Raw genomic sequence first — 16,259 nt, 5'->3', positions numbered from 1 at the left:
TAGAGTCATTATTAAAGAAGATTCATCGTCCAGAAGCAGCAATAGTATTAAAAAGGTATTCCTCATTTCCATGCTGGTGGTCTGCTCCCACAGGTGGCCCTTTTATTGCACTTTATCATACCTCACAGGTATGTTTCAGCGACAGCAGGTATGTAAATAGTGCTGTTTTGTTTGCATGCAAACATTTAACCTTTATTCCCCAATTAAGACAGTTAATATCCTCTGCAGTGATGCTGGATGGGGTTGTTGTCCTCAAGGCCACTCGTACACATGGGGGCAGCAAACTCTTAGATTTGATTTGTTTGAACACAATGTGTCCTGTAGGAGGAAAACTTGTAAACAGGAGAATGCAACATAAGATAATATAGTTATCCTTTATATAGCCAGGAGAATCCCATTGAGACATCACAATCTCTTCTTCCAGGGAGACCTGGTCATGATGAAGGCATATATTGTTGTAGACCTATATTGTTTGATAAAACAAAAATTTCTACAATAATCAATTACTATATGTGATTTAATTCAATATTTTCTTCCAGTGCCTTTATGTTTATTGTATGAGATTTTAGAAAAAAAATGGCTGGTCAGAATTTATTTTGAGTTTATGAATAAAATATGGAAAAGGAAATAGAAAGAGGACAAGAAAATGCGGACTCAGTTTAATAGAGATACTGGATAATAGCCTAATTTCTAAACAGATGTGTTTATTCGGATGACCAAACATACTTGTGCTTTCTGAAAATAAAATATTTCATGCAGTATACTTAGGCAAGAACATGAACCATTTACAACATTTGTTCATGATAAATGAAACAGAGATGACATTATGTTCAAATTCATTAAAAGTGTCTGTATATTTTACATGTTTTTATTGATTTTTTCCACAGGTGATCACAGAAGATCACAGATACAAATTTTCCTTCCTCCACATTTGAGATATAGCCTAGGCTAACGCAGTAGTTTGTACAACTTTAGAATATCCCAAAGAGTTTAGAATAAAAATACTCTGCTAGAATTGTGTATAAAGTACATTCAGAATGTTTGACCCATTCAACATCTAAAATGAGTCATAATAGAAAAACATTCGCATATAATATCTGTGGACAGGATAAACAATCAACATCATTTTTCTTAGAATCCGGTCATCTTATAAACATTTCACAGAAATAGAATAAAATAAATGATCATATGAATCAGTAGAGTGGTTTCTAATAAAATCTAAATTAAAAACATTCATTGTGTCATTGCCATGCACCTTTGCAAGTAGCCAACGTTTAACACTACAGATGCTTGCAATTTACAGACATGAGTTTTTGTTCAAGGAGCTGGGATTATTTTACTTTAGACAAGAAAAAAATTAAAATGATAAGATATCAGTGCCACAAAAATCGTTACATCTGGAGGCTTTTGTTTGATTTCTCTGATATTCAGTAGATGATTGTAAGAGCACTTCAGTGCCCTCTGATGACTGTTATGTGGTTCATGACTCAAACCAAAGTTCTTTGACTGTAGCCCACAGGCGGATTCCGTGCAGAACTGCGGCGTCCTCTGCTGGTTAGAGCGGGTAGTGCGGCACGCTGATATGCTGGTGAAACGCGCCGTGGTGCGCGCCATACAGCAGCTCCGTGGACGCACCGCTCAGGCCCGTGCACAGCGGCTCATGGTTGCTCAGGACCGTGGACAGATATTTGGCCTCTTCTGTGAGTCTTTTCACCTCTTTCCTGAGCGCCGCGTTTTCCTTCTCCAAATTCTCACTCTCCTAGAGCACAAACAGAATAGAAAATACATTTACTGAGCTCCAGAAGTCAGAAAGATTGAGATAATGCACATTTTCTGAAGAATATGTGCACTGTAAAAAAAAATCTGTAAAATTTACGGTAAAAAATTGGCAGCTGTGTTTTCCAGAATTTTACTGTAAAAAATACGGTAGCAACATTTTAGGGTTTTAGGATTTAACTTAAATTTACAATTAAAAACTGTTATTCATTAACTGATATAATGTTAATATACCAACCTATTGAATTACTGAAATCTGTTTTGTACCTTTGTAATATACCCTGATAACCATCAAAATCAGGTGGTGATGAGAAAGCCAGAATGTATATATTGAGAGTGCACAATGTCATTCACACAAACACTAAATACCATCATGGTGACATACATGAAACTGAAATATGCAATAAGCATTCATTTAACAACATTAGATGTAACATACAACCCTACTAAACATAACTGATAAGAAAAAACTAAGAAGAAACATCAAATTTGAAATGCAATGCAGGGAATTCTGGGAATGTCAGTTTACGGGTCTTCATTGTAAATTATACAATCTTTTTTTACTTCCAAAAACGGTATTTTACCGTAAAAATTCATGAAATGTCTATTACAGTTTTTCACCATATATAGTAGGGGAACTTACTCTTAACCATTTAACAGGTTTTTACTGTAGCATTGTCACAGTTATTTACCATTAAAATCACAATAAGTTCTTACTAGGGGTGTAACGATTCACTCGTTTTCTCAATACATCGATTACAAACCTTGACGATGCATAGATCTTGAAGATGGATTTTTGAATCGTGAATCGCCGATTTCGTCGAAAATGTTAGGGAGGGACGATTTGGGAAGAGATTCATTCAGAACAAATCTGCTGCGTGGTTCGGAGGTTAGATGCGTACATATGAACCGGTGGGACATTTGATAACTGCATAATAATCTAATTGTGAAAATGTTTACCATAGCATTTTTTTTCTTTCAGAGAGAAGCTGGAACAAAACAAAGCATGTGAAATTTTCTGTGATCTACAGAGCCTATGAATAATTTATGAGGTAAGCACTGTTTGGTTTGCAATTGGTTGTCTGTTACCGTTCTTATTTACAGGTTTATGATTGGGGTTTTTTTCAGACGCTGAAACAAAGCGTGCAAAATATTCGGTTTACTGTCAAAGCTTATAAATAATTAATAAACTTGCTACTAATTGGTTGTCTGTTGCTAAACATCTAAACTGTTAACCTAAGGTTTGTCATAGTATTTAAAATATTTATAAAATGCTCAAAAGTCAAGTAATTTTTATTTGTATTGCACTTTTCACAATGCATACTGTTTCAAAACAACTTTTTTTGAAAATAAAACATCACAAACCCAAAAGAACCCCCCCCCCCCTGCATAAATGTCCACAGGTAAAATTTGAACAGGCCACATGTCTAATAATAATGGTCTTGAAATAGATGAGAGCATGCATACGTTTATTGGGCATTATTTTTAGGTACTCTTGGGGGTCATGATGTGTTCCCGCTCAGCGACGTCACCGCCTTGTGTTCTGCAGCTCGACTAGCTGCTCTGCTGCCTTCCAGTCACTCAAGGGTAAAACCCCTCTGACAAGCGTCATTCAACTTTATCTGCCCACGGCCCATAGCGACACCTTACCAGAAATTACAGCTGAACACTCCCCTTGACGGCCCACGTTTCTCAGGCAGGCCTCAACTAAAAAACACAGCATGAGAAGGCACTAAAGGAAACGTGTCATACGGAGGGAAATTTCAGCTTCCTGTTTATCAAGCATAGCCGTGAAGAGCGAAACCACATACTACACTGAACACAGAACAGTGAGTCTCCCTTACACAGAATGGGTACATGAATTTCCTCTATAGCATATTCAACTTTCGACTTGTGTTTTTGTTTGTCAGGAGTAGATTATGAATTTATTATTATTTCATATCTTTGGATTAGAATAATTAATAATAAAATAAATATATAAAAAAAAAATTTTTGATTCAAATAATCCGTAATGTGGATGTGTAATGTGCATTTACACAATCACTGAAAAAAATTGTTGTAGAAACAATTTTCACTCAGAAATTGTTAGTAAATTTCATAATTAATCATAAAGAAATGGCAAGTAACACATTGAAATGAGTAAGTAAATGTGAAACTTTGAAATAGAAAGACTGAAATAATATTTCTTGTTAAACATATTCCATTAATATTTATTTAACTTCTTTATTATTTATTTATTACAAAAATATTTTTTAATAATGCAGCTCATTTTAAAAACCTGAAAGTGCAAGAAAACCATATTTATTGACATTTTAAACTACTTGTGTTTTCCTTGACTTTTTATTTTAAAATGCAAACAGATTGTTATTGTTAACTAAAACTTGTTTTTGTTTATTAAAATAAAGCTGAAATAAAATTAAATATAAATATTAGATTAAAAAAAGTAATATTGAATGTTGTCTTGGCATTCAAACAAATAAACATAAATAAATACATCTAATCTAATCTAATAGAAATATAAAAAAATACAAATGACAAAACCACTAAACAAAATTACTAAAACTAAGTATAAAACTAAAAGGCAATTCAAAATATTAATAAATACTATAATAATACTGGATACGCACATTACATAAGTCGTGCTTCAGTCATGACCTTTACTTGATAAAATTTCAGGTGTTTACACATTAGGATATTTAGCATTATCAGTGTAAACACTCTCAATATTTATATCTGCTGATGTGTGACCAATATATGCATTTCTCAAAAATTGTGCAACCTCAAAATCGAAATGATATGTGGTTCCTGGTAAGTGGTATGTGCCTGTCGGGACAGCATCTCCCACTTTGCGTTTAACCGGTTGAGTTCAGGGGAACTCGCATGAGGTCTGTGTGTGTGTGTGTGTGTGTGTTATCAGATCACTGATGCTGAGAACTGCAGCGGGGGCTGTCAGGGCTGAGTCTGACAGCAGGTCAACTAGCTAATCAAACGTCTCTCTTCCTGGGAGAAAACTGCTTATCAGTTTCCTTTGACATCTGTGTGTTCTCTGTGAATCAGACCCGATCTCATTTTTAAGCAGAATCCACTGAGTTGATTCATTCCAATGACTAGTATACACTCTCAGAAAAAAGGCAGACTACAAAGCTGTCAGAGGGCAGTACACTAACAAAAGCCAAAAGGTAGCTTATTTACCTCTAAATGGTACATATTTGTACCTTAATGTATAATTAGATTTTTAGCGTATGTGCACAGTCAAATGCACAGCCTTTCTAAGTTTACTCCATTTCATATCTTCTTTCATATCAACACATGCGCAATGCAAAGATTAATCTTTTTTCAGTGTCTGCGCCTTTTCTCTCCATAGGTTATGAGTGATAAAAATGTCTTTGTACTCGAGCTGAGTGTATATCAGAGAAAAATCGAGCTGCGTATGTACAGTATATATGGAAGGCCAAAGGGGCTAAAAGTCTTTAAATGGAACGCTTGAAATTTGACCACGTCAATACGCACTGTTCGTTCGCGTTAACATGCCAATTTTGAACGTGTTTCTTTTGTATGTGTAGACACTAGGGGTGGAACGAATCAGAAAATCTAATCGTACAGTTCTCCACACAAGGTTCGGCACGCGCTAGGACCACGGTTCAACTTAAATCTGACAATGCATCTGTAATATGGTGTGCTATAAATAACACGTAAAACAAACAGGGTTCGGCTGTTTCTGTTGATGGATGCGCATTCTGGCTTCCCAGTACATTACAACAACAGCGATGAAAAAAAAAAAAACCCGTGGACAAACCATTCACTCTTGTTCAATGCGAATGCCGTATGCTGGAATATGAGCATTTATTCTGTCATCACCCGGGTGCTGATAGCGCACGCACACAGGTGAGACCTGAACAGCACACGTTGATATCTGTGTTTAAACTAAACTCATGTAAGCTTTGCCAGTTTAAACATTTAAGAGCCAGAGGATGCGAACTCGCGCACGCAGTGAGAAGATTTGTGTTCGTGCTCATCCAAAGTGCGCAAACCTGCGCATCAGAACTCACGCAAATATTAAGCTTAGGGAAATTTCAGCTTCCTGTTTATCAAGCATAGCCGTGAAGAGCGAAACCACATACTACACTGAACACAGAACAGTGAGTCTCCCTTACACAGAATGGGTACATGAATTTCCTCTATAGCATATTCAACTTTCGACTTGTGTTTTTGTTTGTCAGGAGTAGATTATGAATTTATTATTATTTCATATCTTTGGATTAGAATAATTAATAATAAAATAAATATATAAAAAAAAAATTTTTGATTCAAATAATCCGTAATGTGGATGTGTAATGTGCATTTACACAATCACTGAAAAAAATTGTTGTAGAAACAATTTTCACTCAGAAATTGTTAGTAAATTTCATAATTAATCATAAAGAAATGGCAAGTAACACATTGAAATGAGTAAGTAAATGTGAAACTTTGAAATAGAAAGACTGAAATAATATTTCTTGTTAAACATATTCCATTAATATTTATTTAACTTCTTTATTATTTATTTATTACAAAAATATTTTTTAATAATGCAGCTCATTTTAAAAACCTGAAAGTGCAAGAAAACCATATTTATTGACATTTTAAACTACTTGTGTTTTCCTTGACTTTTTATTTTAAAATGCAAACAGATTGTTATTGTTAACTAAAACTTGTTTTTGTTTATTAAAATAAAGCTGAAATAAAATTAAATATAAATATTAGATTAAAAAAAGTAATATTGAATGTTGTCTTGGCATTCAAACAAATAAACATAAATAAATACATCTAATCTAATCTAATAGAAATATAAAAAAATACAAATGACAAAACCACTAAACAAAATTACTAAAACTAAGTATAAAACTAAAAGGCAATTCAAAATATTAATAAATACTATAATAATACTGGATACGCACATTACATAAGTCGTGCTTCAGTCATGACCTTTACTTGATAAAATTTCAGGTGTTTACACATTAGGATATTTAGCATTATCAGTGTAAACACTCTCAATATTTATATCTGCTGATGTGTGACCAATATATGCATTTCTCAAAAATTGTGCAACCTCAAAATCGAAATGATATGTGGTTCCTGGTAAGTGGTATGTGCCTGTCGGGACAGCATCTCCCACTTTGCGTTTAACCGGTTGAGTTCAGGGGAACTCGCATGAGGTCTGTGTGTGTGTGTGTGTGTGTGTTATCAGATCACTGATGCTGAGAACTGCAGCGGGGGCTGTCAGGGCTGAGTCTGACAGCAGGTCAACTAGCTAATCAAACGTCTCTCTTCCTGGGAGAAAACTGCTTATCAGTTTCCTTTGACATCTGTGTGTTCTCTGTGAATCAGACCCGATCTCATTTTTAAGCAGAATCCACTGAGTTGATTCATTCCAATGACTAGTATACACTCTCAGAAAAAAGGCAGACTACAAAGCTGTCAGAGGGCAGTACACTAACAAAAGCCAAAAGGTAGCTTATTTACCTCTAAATGGTACATATTTGTACCTTAATGTATAATTAGATTTTTAGCGTATGTGCACAGTCAAATGCACAGCCTTTCTAAGTTTACTCCATTTCATATCTTCTTTCATATCAACACATGCGCAATGCAAAGATTAATCTTTTTTCAGTGTCTGCGCCTTTTCTCTCCATAGGTTATGAGTGATAAAAATGTCTTTGTACTCGAGCTGAGTGTATATCAGAGAAAAATCGAGCTGCGTATGTACAGTATATATGGAAGGCCAAAGGGGCTAAAAGTCTTTAAATGGAACGCTTGAAATTTGACCACGTCAATACGCACTGTTCGTTCGCGTTAACATGCCAATTTTGAACGTGTTTCTTTTGTATGTGTAGACACTAGGGGTGGAACGAATCAGAAAATCTAATCGTACAGTTCTCCACACAAGGTTCGGCACGCGCTAGGACCACGGTTCAACTTAAATCTGACAATGCATCTGTAATATGGTGTGCTATAAATAACACGTAAAACAAACAGGGTTCGGCTGTTTCTGTTGATGGATGCGCATTCTGGCTTCCCAGTACATTACAACAACAGCGATGAAAAAAAAAAAAACCCGTGGACAAACCATTCACTCTTGTTCAATGCGAATGCCGTATGCTGGAATATGAGCATTTATTCTGTCATCACCCGGGTGCTGATAGCGCACGCACACAGGTGAGACCTGAACAGCACACGTTGATATCTGTGTTTAAACTAAACTCATGTAAGCTTTGCCAGTTTAAACATTTAAGAGCCAGAGGATGCGAACTCGCGCACGCAGTGAGAAGATTTGTGTTCGTGCTCATCCAAAGTGCGCAAACCTGCGCATCAGAACTCACGCAAATATTAAGCTTTCTCTGAAGTGTTGTGTTTAAATGGACAATTCACACAAAAATTACGTCAAAATGCCCATCTTTGTAAGTATCCTATAGCAGACATAGCCGGCTGAACGTACTGTATCAGTGCATTCTCTTAAAGTGACAGCACTTTCCTAATATTAATCAAACAGCAACAACAAAGAAATCACTCACTGCTCTTGATTGAATAGCTTTTGGAACTTTAATAAAGATTAATCTTTAATTTATACAGTCAAATATGCGATGCTGTTTTACATTTCATTACTTTATTCGATTTCTGCACCTAAAAACTAATTTTAGAACTAATCACTGTTTATTTTATTTGTATCTTTAATCTATTGTATTTATTTGTGCTGTTGCTTGTAGTTAGATAGAATATTCTTATTTTCTTTATTTTTATTTGACAGTATAGTTTTTCCCCTAAACGTAGCACATACCGAAACCGTGACTCTAAAACCGTGATACAAACCGAACCGTGAGTAAGTTGAACCGTTCCACCCCTAGTAGACACGCCTATTGTGACTGTGTTATTACAATGCACACCTTGTTTTACCAAAGTATACATAGTTACATATTAGTACCTAAAGCAGGGCTCAGCAACTTTGGTCCTGCAGAGTTTAGCACCAACCCTAATCAAACACACCAGCCTGTAGCTTTCTAGTGATCTTGAAGACATTGATTAGCTTGTTCAGGTGTGTTTGATTAGGGTTGGAGCTAAACTCTGCTGGACAGTGGCCCTCCAGTTGCCCAGCCCTGATCTAAAGGGGTTGTTTACACCTGGTCACTTCGTGCGTTTTGTCTGATTGGATAGCTATCCGATCGTGAAAAGACCAGGTGTAAATGCCCTCCGAAACGCATTCGAGACAGATATAAATCCGATCGCTCAAACCACTTCAGGAGGTGGTCTGGGCCGCATTCTAGACGAAACTGGACAAGTGCATCTGGTTGTTGAAACCCCATATGTAAATTTTACTCCTCCCAAAATGTTAAAATAATTAACGTGTGAGAGCGTGTTATAGGCTATATGACATTAATCAGACTGCGCTAATGCAACACGCATCGCTGCCACGAATGAAACTGAAAGTAAGACGCAGATGGTCAACACACACTCATCTTCATTAAAAGTAGCCTAAGACAAACTTATCTGATGCCGCGCACTCTACTATTTCGGTCTTTGATCTTGAAATAAGCTGATAAAATGCAGCGCTTATCTTTTGATTTCGTTTAAAATGTAAATAAAGCGCAGGAATTGAAGATCGGATTTATATCCATTTTGCGATGACATGTATGTGGCCAAATGTAAATGGAAACGTTTGAACAAATCAGATAGATATCCGATCAACAAAAACGCATGAAATTACCAGCTGTAAACCAGTGTTATTTTCGTTAACGAATAAAAGCGAGAGGAAAATGTTAGGGAGGGACGATTTGGGAAGAGATTCATTCAGAACGAATCTGCTGCGTGGTTCGGATGTTAGATGCGTACATATGAACCGGTGGGACATAAGCTAGCATACACTTGCTGCACGTCTCATAAAACGTAAAAAAATGTCAGAGAAGAGCAGACTTATAGATAAATCTGACGACGCAAGAGAGAACTCAATTCGGTCCGGTTTTCTGAGCACAGACACTGAAGCATACACACACAGAAAGCGCTTCTCACGAACTGAGAATTACACACAAAATGATGTCGAATTGTCCCTTTTGACGAGTATTCACGTAAACACAGTTGATTACGTCTTAAGTGAACGTAAACAGTAGGGAGAACGTGTATCAGTACATTGCATCCATTGCAGCTGTGCATTCGGTTTTAAAGGGACAGCAGCCTAATTTAGTTGCTATTGTCCGAGTCATTGATGTTAATCAAGCAACAACAGAAAGACAGAAAATCACTCACTGCTCTTGACTGAAAAACTTTAGTAGCGCTAAAGATTAATCTAAATGTATTCATAGAAATAAATATGTCTGCTTGAAAGAATGAAGAATATGGTAAACAAGTTGCTATAAAGAATACATAATTAGCCTATATAACCAGTGAAAGTGAAGTGGCATGTGACCAACTATGGTTACCCATACTAGGAATTAGTGCTCTGCATTTAACCCATCCTAAGTGCACACACACCCGGAGCAGTGGGCAGCCATTTATGCTGCGGCTGCTTGCTCAAGGGCACCTCAGTCGTGATATTGAAGGTGGAAGAGAGCGCTGGTTATTCACTCCCCCCACCTACAATTCCTGCCGGACCGGAGACTTGAACTCGCAACCTTTGGGTTACGAGTCCGACTCTCTAATCATTAGGCCACGACTTCCTCAGAAACCATTAGTATTTCATTAAGAAGAAGACCATGTTCTTGTTCTTTATGAGAAGATTGTAAATTTTAAAAAAGGCATGTTGTGTGTCACCGCAGTTAAATCGGTGTCTATCATGATATAACCTTAATATTAAACCTACATAATGAGTTTGGAAATTTTAGAGAAATGCTTTATAAATGCACTGTAACTACACCCATTAGATTTAGCCGACTAAATTTACTGTAGATTTAGCTGACTTAAATCGTATGATATTTAGTCATCTAAAACTAGACTAAAACTAAAAACAATTCAGATGACTAAAATATGACTAAAACTAAATGGCATTTTAGTCAAAAGACTATGACTAAAACTAAATCAAAATTTGCTGTCAAAATTAACACTGGTGTAAACAGGCCCAAAGTGTACATATTAGTACCTGCCTCAGTTTTGAACTTTTTTTTAGAGTGTAGAAGCCTGTTGTATTTAAAGGTGTAGTTCACTAAAATTCATCCCATGTTGTTTCAAATCTGTTTGATTTTTCAGTGCAACACAAAAGGAGAAATTTCGAAGAATCACATGCAACGGCCATAGCTGACTCCAAAAACAACAAAAACAACATAAAAATTGTGCATCGTGTTCAAAACCTATAGACCTTGGTCAGGGTATGCCATATTTAGTGTTTGACAGGAATGAAAACCAGGCTGTGAAGGATAGGAGTACAGTGTGTTTAATGGATTGTACTGTACTGTTTAATGACATACCGATAGTTCAGCTGATGAAATGTCTTTCCGAAAATAACTTTTAGTAGACAAAAACTCCATAACACAGTTTTGAAAGTTGTGAATTACGAAGATTACATGATCTTGGAAAGTCTAAGCCTATCCTTCAAAGCCACATTTTCATCCGTGTTAAATTCAATATGGTGTCTCACCTGACTATGAATAGGTCTTCTGAAGCCAACAACTGAAGTCTTCATTCAATGATTATCTCCTCTCAGCCGCAGCTTTCAAATCTCATATTTTCAAATGCTCATTTTCAAACCGTGTTTGATGTCTTACAGGTCTCATAACGGAACGTGACATGCAAAATTTGAATTTGCAGAAACATGAATGAAACTATCTTGTTTTGTGTTCCAGACAGTCACGCAGGTTTGGAACGACATGAAAGTGAGCGAAGAACTTTAATTGTTGGTTGAACTATCCATTTAATTCAAAAATGGAAGGTTCTTTATTGGCATTGATGGTTCCATGAAGAACCTTTAACATCCACTGAACCTTTCAAATGCACAAAAGGTTCTAGAAAGTCAAAAAAACTTTCTTAAAATGTTCTTCACACTGAGAAACAAATGCTTCTTTTAAGATCTGTTCACATAAAGGGGAATCAAAAATGCGTCTTCTATGGCATCGCTGTGAAAACCCCCTTTAGGAGTATAGGATCTATTCTTGTAGCTGATGTAAAGATGAGCATAACTGCAGTGGGTCTGTTCTGTTGAGTCCCTGCAACAGCATGTGCAGCGATCAGAGGAGTGAAAGGACGTGAGTAATACCAGAGGGAAACACCCATATAACACAGATGCTGAATGAAAGTGATAGAGGGTTTTGGCTTTGACTAAAAGCCAAATGCGATCCAAACGGTTTGGCAACTGTTAGACAGGCGTGTGCTTGAATATATAGAGCGCAGGAATTGAATGCACGAATGCAAAGCATTGCATTTTTGTAAGAATCAGTCATGCAGATTTGAGGACCGTTGTTGTTGTTTTCTTGATAAATTACAGAGAATTTACAAGGTGCACGGCTGCTCGATTCAGCTGAGCGTTTCACCCACGCAATGTAATTAATGCCAGAATCTGAAGCAAACAAGACCAGAGCCACAACAAGTGTGAAGCACGACAGAAGCCATGACGCATCACCACATGGTCAGTAAAGCTTCATGTAAATACAGTCAGAGTCGATCAGCATAACACCTGTAACACAGCTGGACGCAGTGATGCTGGACGCTCTTCTCTTCTTGGATTTAGCTTCATTTTATTCTCATGTTTCTTAAAATGTTTGGTTGTTTTACTAAAAACTGATTATTTTGTTTTGCTAAACCGTTGTAGGGTCTGTCTGCACCTTCTGATTGTTCCGAAGTCACAGTTTGCAGCACTAAACAATGCAAGCTCGTGGTTAATGAGAATGTGATCGTGTATCAGGTGTGTTATGGATGATGTTTCTGGATGAAGTTCTCACCAGGTGCAGACTGTCGGCTTTCTGCGTTTGTCTCATTCGGCTCTTCTGCGCCGCGATACGGTTCTTCTCTCTCCTCATCACCTTCCTTACCTCATTCGTCGAACCCTGAAAACCAGCACACACCAGTTCATGTGTAAGGTAACACAAAACTTTCACGACAACAAGAATGACATTTGCAATCCTTTTTATTAGACATTCTCTTTTTGTCATTGCAGAACACTTTTCAGGAGAGTTTCTGACCAGGATGTAGAGGCTGAAGGTCAAGTTCATCCTCCAGAGCATCTCCACGTATCCCAAGGTTAATGAATCATACACAATAAAACTAAGAGCATGTACATGTTTCTCCATTAGTTTTATTATTTATACACTCTTAATTAATATTTTTAATTACCATTAAATTTTTATATTTTCAGGTCATTTTCATTTTAGTTTAAGTAGTTTTGTTGTGATTTTACTGCAGTTTTGTTACATACAGACATACACACACATTAGGGCTGTCAAATCGCATCCAAAATAAAAGTTTGTATACATACATATATATATATATATATATATATATATTATATAGTATATAGTATATAATAAGTATATATATAGTACACACACACAGACACATATATATAGACTTATACTTAAATACACATATTGCATACACATATATATTATGTGAACACATTTTTTTGGGGGGATTTGATTAAACTAGTAAAATAAACTACAAAACCCCAAATAAAAAAGAAACTACTGTTTTTTTTATTTCTGTATTAATTATTTTTTTTATTTCTGTGTTTTAGTCATTTTAGTTTCAACTTATATTTATGTATTTTTGTTTTTTATTCAGTTTTTTGTTTATCTAATATTTATATTTTATTTTATTTCAGCTTTATTTCAATTATCGAAAGCGATTTTAAATGAACGTTTGTTTTAGTTTACGATAACAACATTGTTCTCCATTAAACGATTCTGCAGCAGAGATGTTTTTTTGTTATTCTAGTAGTTTAAAGAGCAATACTTTGGTTGAAAGCCTCCTCCATACCTGCATGTTTTTCACATGTTGTGGCAGACAGTTGTGACATTTTCAAAGGCAGAGGGCAATCTTTTCCCACAACCCCAGCAGCCCCTGAGCTCTGACGTCCTTTACTTTACTGACTTTTTCCATATGACGAATTCCCCACAATAAGAGACCCTCCAGAGGTGTGTGAATGTCTATGACTAGCTCTGTTTCTGGTTAATTCAGGGAAACTTCTGCTTTCAGACCCAGAAGTTCACAGCTGAGCTACTTCATGATAGATTCATCTATGAAGCATTTAGCATCAGTTTACAGACATTATGCACTTCTCTAGTATTTGCCATGAATCAACTGGTATTTTGGTTATTTTTAGTAGATGTATGAAGCCAGTTCTCCTGAACGTCAAACATGTGCTATGGACATCACAGAAACGTGTCACAATACTTTATTTTGAACCTATATATATATTTTTTATATATATATATAAACTGCTTGAAAAAGTGTCTTTCTTCAAAATAAATGGTACTTGTTTTGATATTTTGCTAATGCATTGACATTAATTTGTGACTTAAGTGTCCAAACAGTCTTTGTGGCCACTGCTTGTAGATGCATGATGCATGTACAGAAACTGAAGGACTTGCACAGTTGCTATGTCTGAATCATGCTCTCTCTGAATCATGCTTTCTCAGTGATAAACATCTCTCTCGTCCGGTGAGGTTGGAGAGGAGGTAGTGGCTGTTGAAGTCAGATCACCTTCAGCTCGTATAGCCTCGTGCCATCTTAACGGCAGTTTCACAATCACTAACGTTTGTCAGACTCTCTCACAGCATGATGCTGTGTGCAGCTCTATAGTTAGAGTCAGTTACTCAATGCTAAAGCTGATTACCTTCATAAATACTGAAATAGCATGTGAACGGTTCAGACTAGAGGTTAAAATCACCATCAGCCTCATGACTTCCTCTCGTTTATCGTTCATACACACGTTCAAATCTACATAGTGACAGTCACACATCACTCACAGACAGTGCTGGAAATGCATGTGAAATATACAAGAAAATAAGTGGATTTAGGTGTTTAGATGTCATTAATATTTAACTTAATGTTAATTTTGTATGTTATATTCCATCTGGTTAGATGCATGTTGCATCATGTGTTTCAACATCGATTAATTGAATTTAATTGAATTTAATACAAATAATACATTAAAAAAGCATGCATGAAGAATATATATATATATATATATATACATACATATATACAATTTTTATTTCACTCATTAATTTAATACAAAATCTAAAAATAATAAAAAATAAATACAACTGTATTTTATGTTTCTTATATTTATTGTATATTTTTACGTAAATAACACAATTAAAATATTGACAATTTGTTTACTTTTTTTAAATTGTGTATATATAAATGTTTATATTTTAAACATTATATATATATATTACATTATATATATATAAAACAAAAAATTTATTTAAAACAAAATATTATATGCATTTTGTATCTTATTATCCTATTATTGTATTTTGAATTAATTTATTAAATTTGAAACCAATTTATTTATATTATTTGTCATTATAATAATGTAAATAAAGTAATGTTTTAAATGCATTTGCAGGAGGTTGGTGAAGTGTGTATGTGTGTTTGCATGGTGCTGGTTGAGTCTCTCTTACCTGTTTATTGCCCGGTGAGGGGGATTTGGTGTAGCTGGTGTCGTTATTGTCAGAGTCCTGAGCCATGCCACTTCAGTCCCTGTGAAACCTTTGACCTCCTTCAGCGTCTGTCTTCCTCTCAGCCTGTTTAACTATCTATCTGTCTGTCTCAGGCTATGTGAGACTGCATGTGTTCAGAAGAGAGATGTGAACTGATCGCGGTCCACTGAAGAATGAGTAGAGACTGCAACACTCGCACTCTTTCTTTCTTGCGCTGCTTCACTCCCTCTCTCTCTTCGCCCTGCCTAATTAGCGATGTGTGTGTTGTGGTCGTAGTTAGAAAACCTCTACTGCACTAGACTGGAAGTCACATGCTTCCTGGAAACTTTGCATAAAGCTTCTTATTCGCAGCAGAGCTAATGAACCTTCACAAACAGGACAGACAGACGGATGGAGTATCACATAGCCTCCACATGCACTGTGCACCAAAAAGTGTTTATAAACTTAAGCAACACTCGAAATATCTGCATGTCATTGCATTAGATAAGAATAGGAAATAAAGTTCCATTAACTTTAAACAAAGCATACTTTTCAAGCAAAAACTGTTCACGAAAAGAAATTGGTTGGGTTTTAAATTATGTTAAATGACGATATTGTGTAACTTTGTGTTGGTGAAACATTATTGGAACTGGAGAGAAGTAACTTTTAATACATAATTCAGCTACATATAATTATATAATAATTTATATAATTAGAAATATATTTTTTATAATTATAAGCTATAAGTTTAATTATAAATAATATTTATGTAATATAACATTTACATTTAATCATTTAGCACATGCTTTTATCCAAAGCGACTTGAAGCCCGTTCACACCAAGCACGATAACTATAAAGATAACGATAAAGATATAGTTCTA

General features: G+C 35.6%; 1 protein-coding gene across 1 annotated transcript; it reads right to left on the bottom strand.

Moving 5' to 3' along the window:
* Positions 1-854: 854 nt before the first annotated feature.
* batf (basic leucine zipper transcription factor, ATF-like) lies at positions 855-15,633 on the bottom strand. Its single transcript, XM_016282958.1, has 3 exons — positions 15,360-15,633; positions 12,672-12,776; positions 855-1,759 (listed from the first exon to the last, which is right to left on the bottom strand). Exons 1-3 carry the CDS (start codon positions 15,423-15,425, stop codon positions 1,556-1,558), a joined length of 375 nt encoding a protein of 124 aa, XP_016138444.1. The 5' UTR covers positions 15,426-15,633; the 3' UTR covers positions 855-1,555.
* Between the last annotated feature and the right edge of the window lie 626 nt (positions 15,634-16,259).

This window comes from Sinocyclocheilus grahami, unplaced genomic scaffold, assembly GCF_001515645.1.
Source record: "Sinocyclocheilus grahami isolate Dianchi unplaced genomic scaffold, SAMN03320097.WGS_v1.1 scaffold168.1, whole genome shotgun sequence".
Taxonomy (NCBI): Eukaryota; Metazoa; Chordata; class Actinopteri; order Cypriniformes; family Cyprinidae; genus Sinocyclocheilus; species Sinocyclocheilus grahami.
This window is presented reverse-complemented; position numbering and strand designations above follow the sequence as displayed.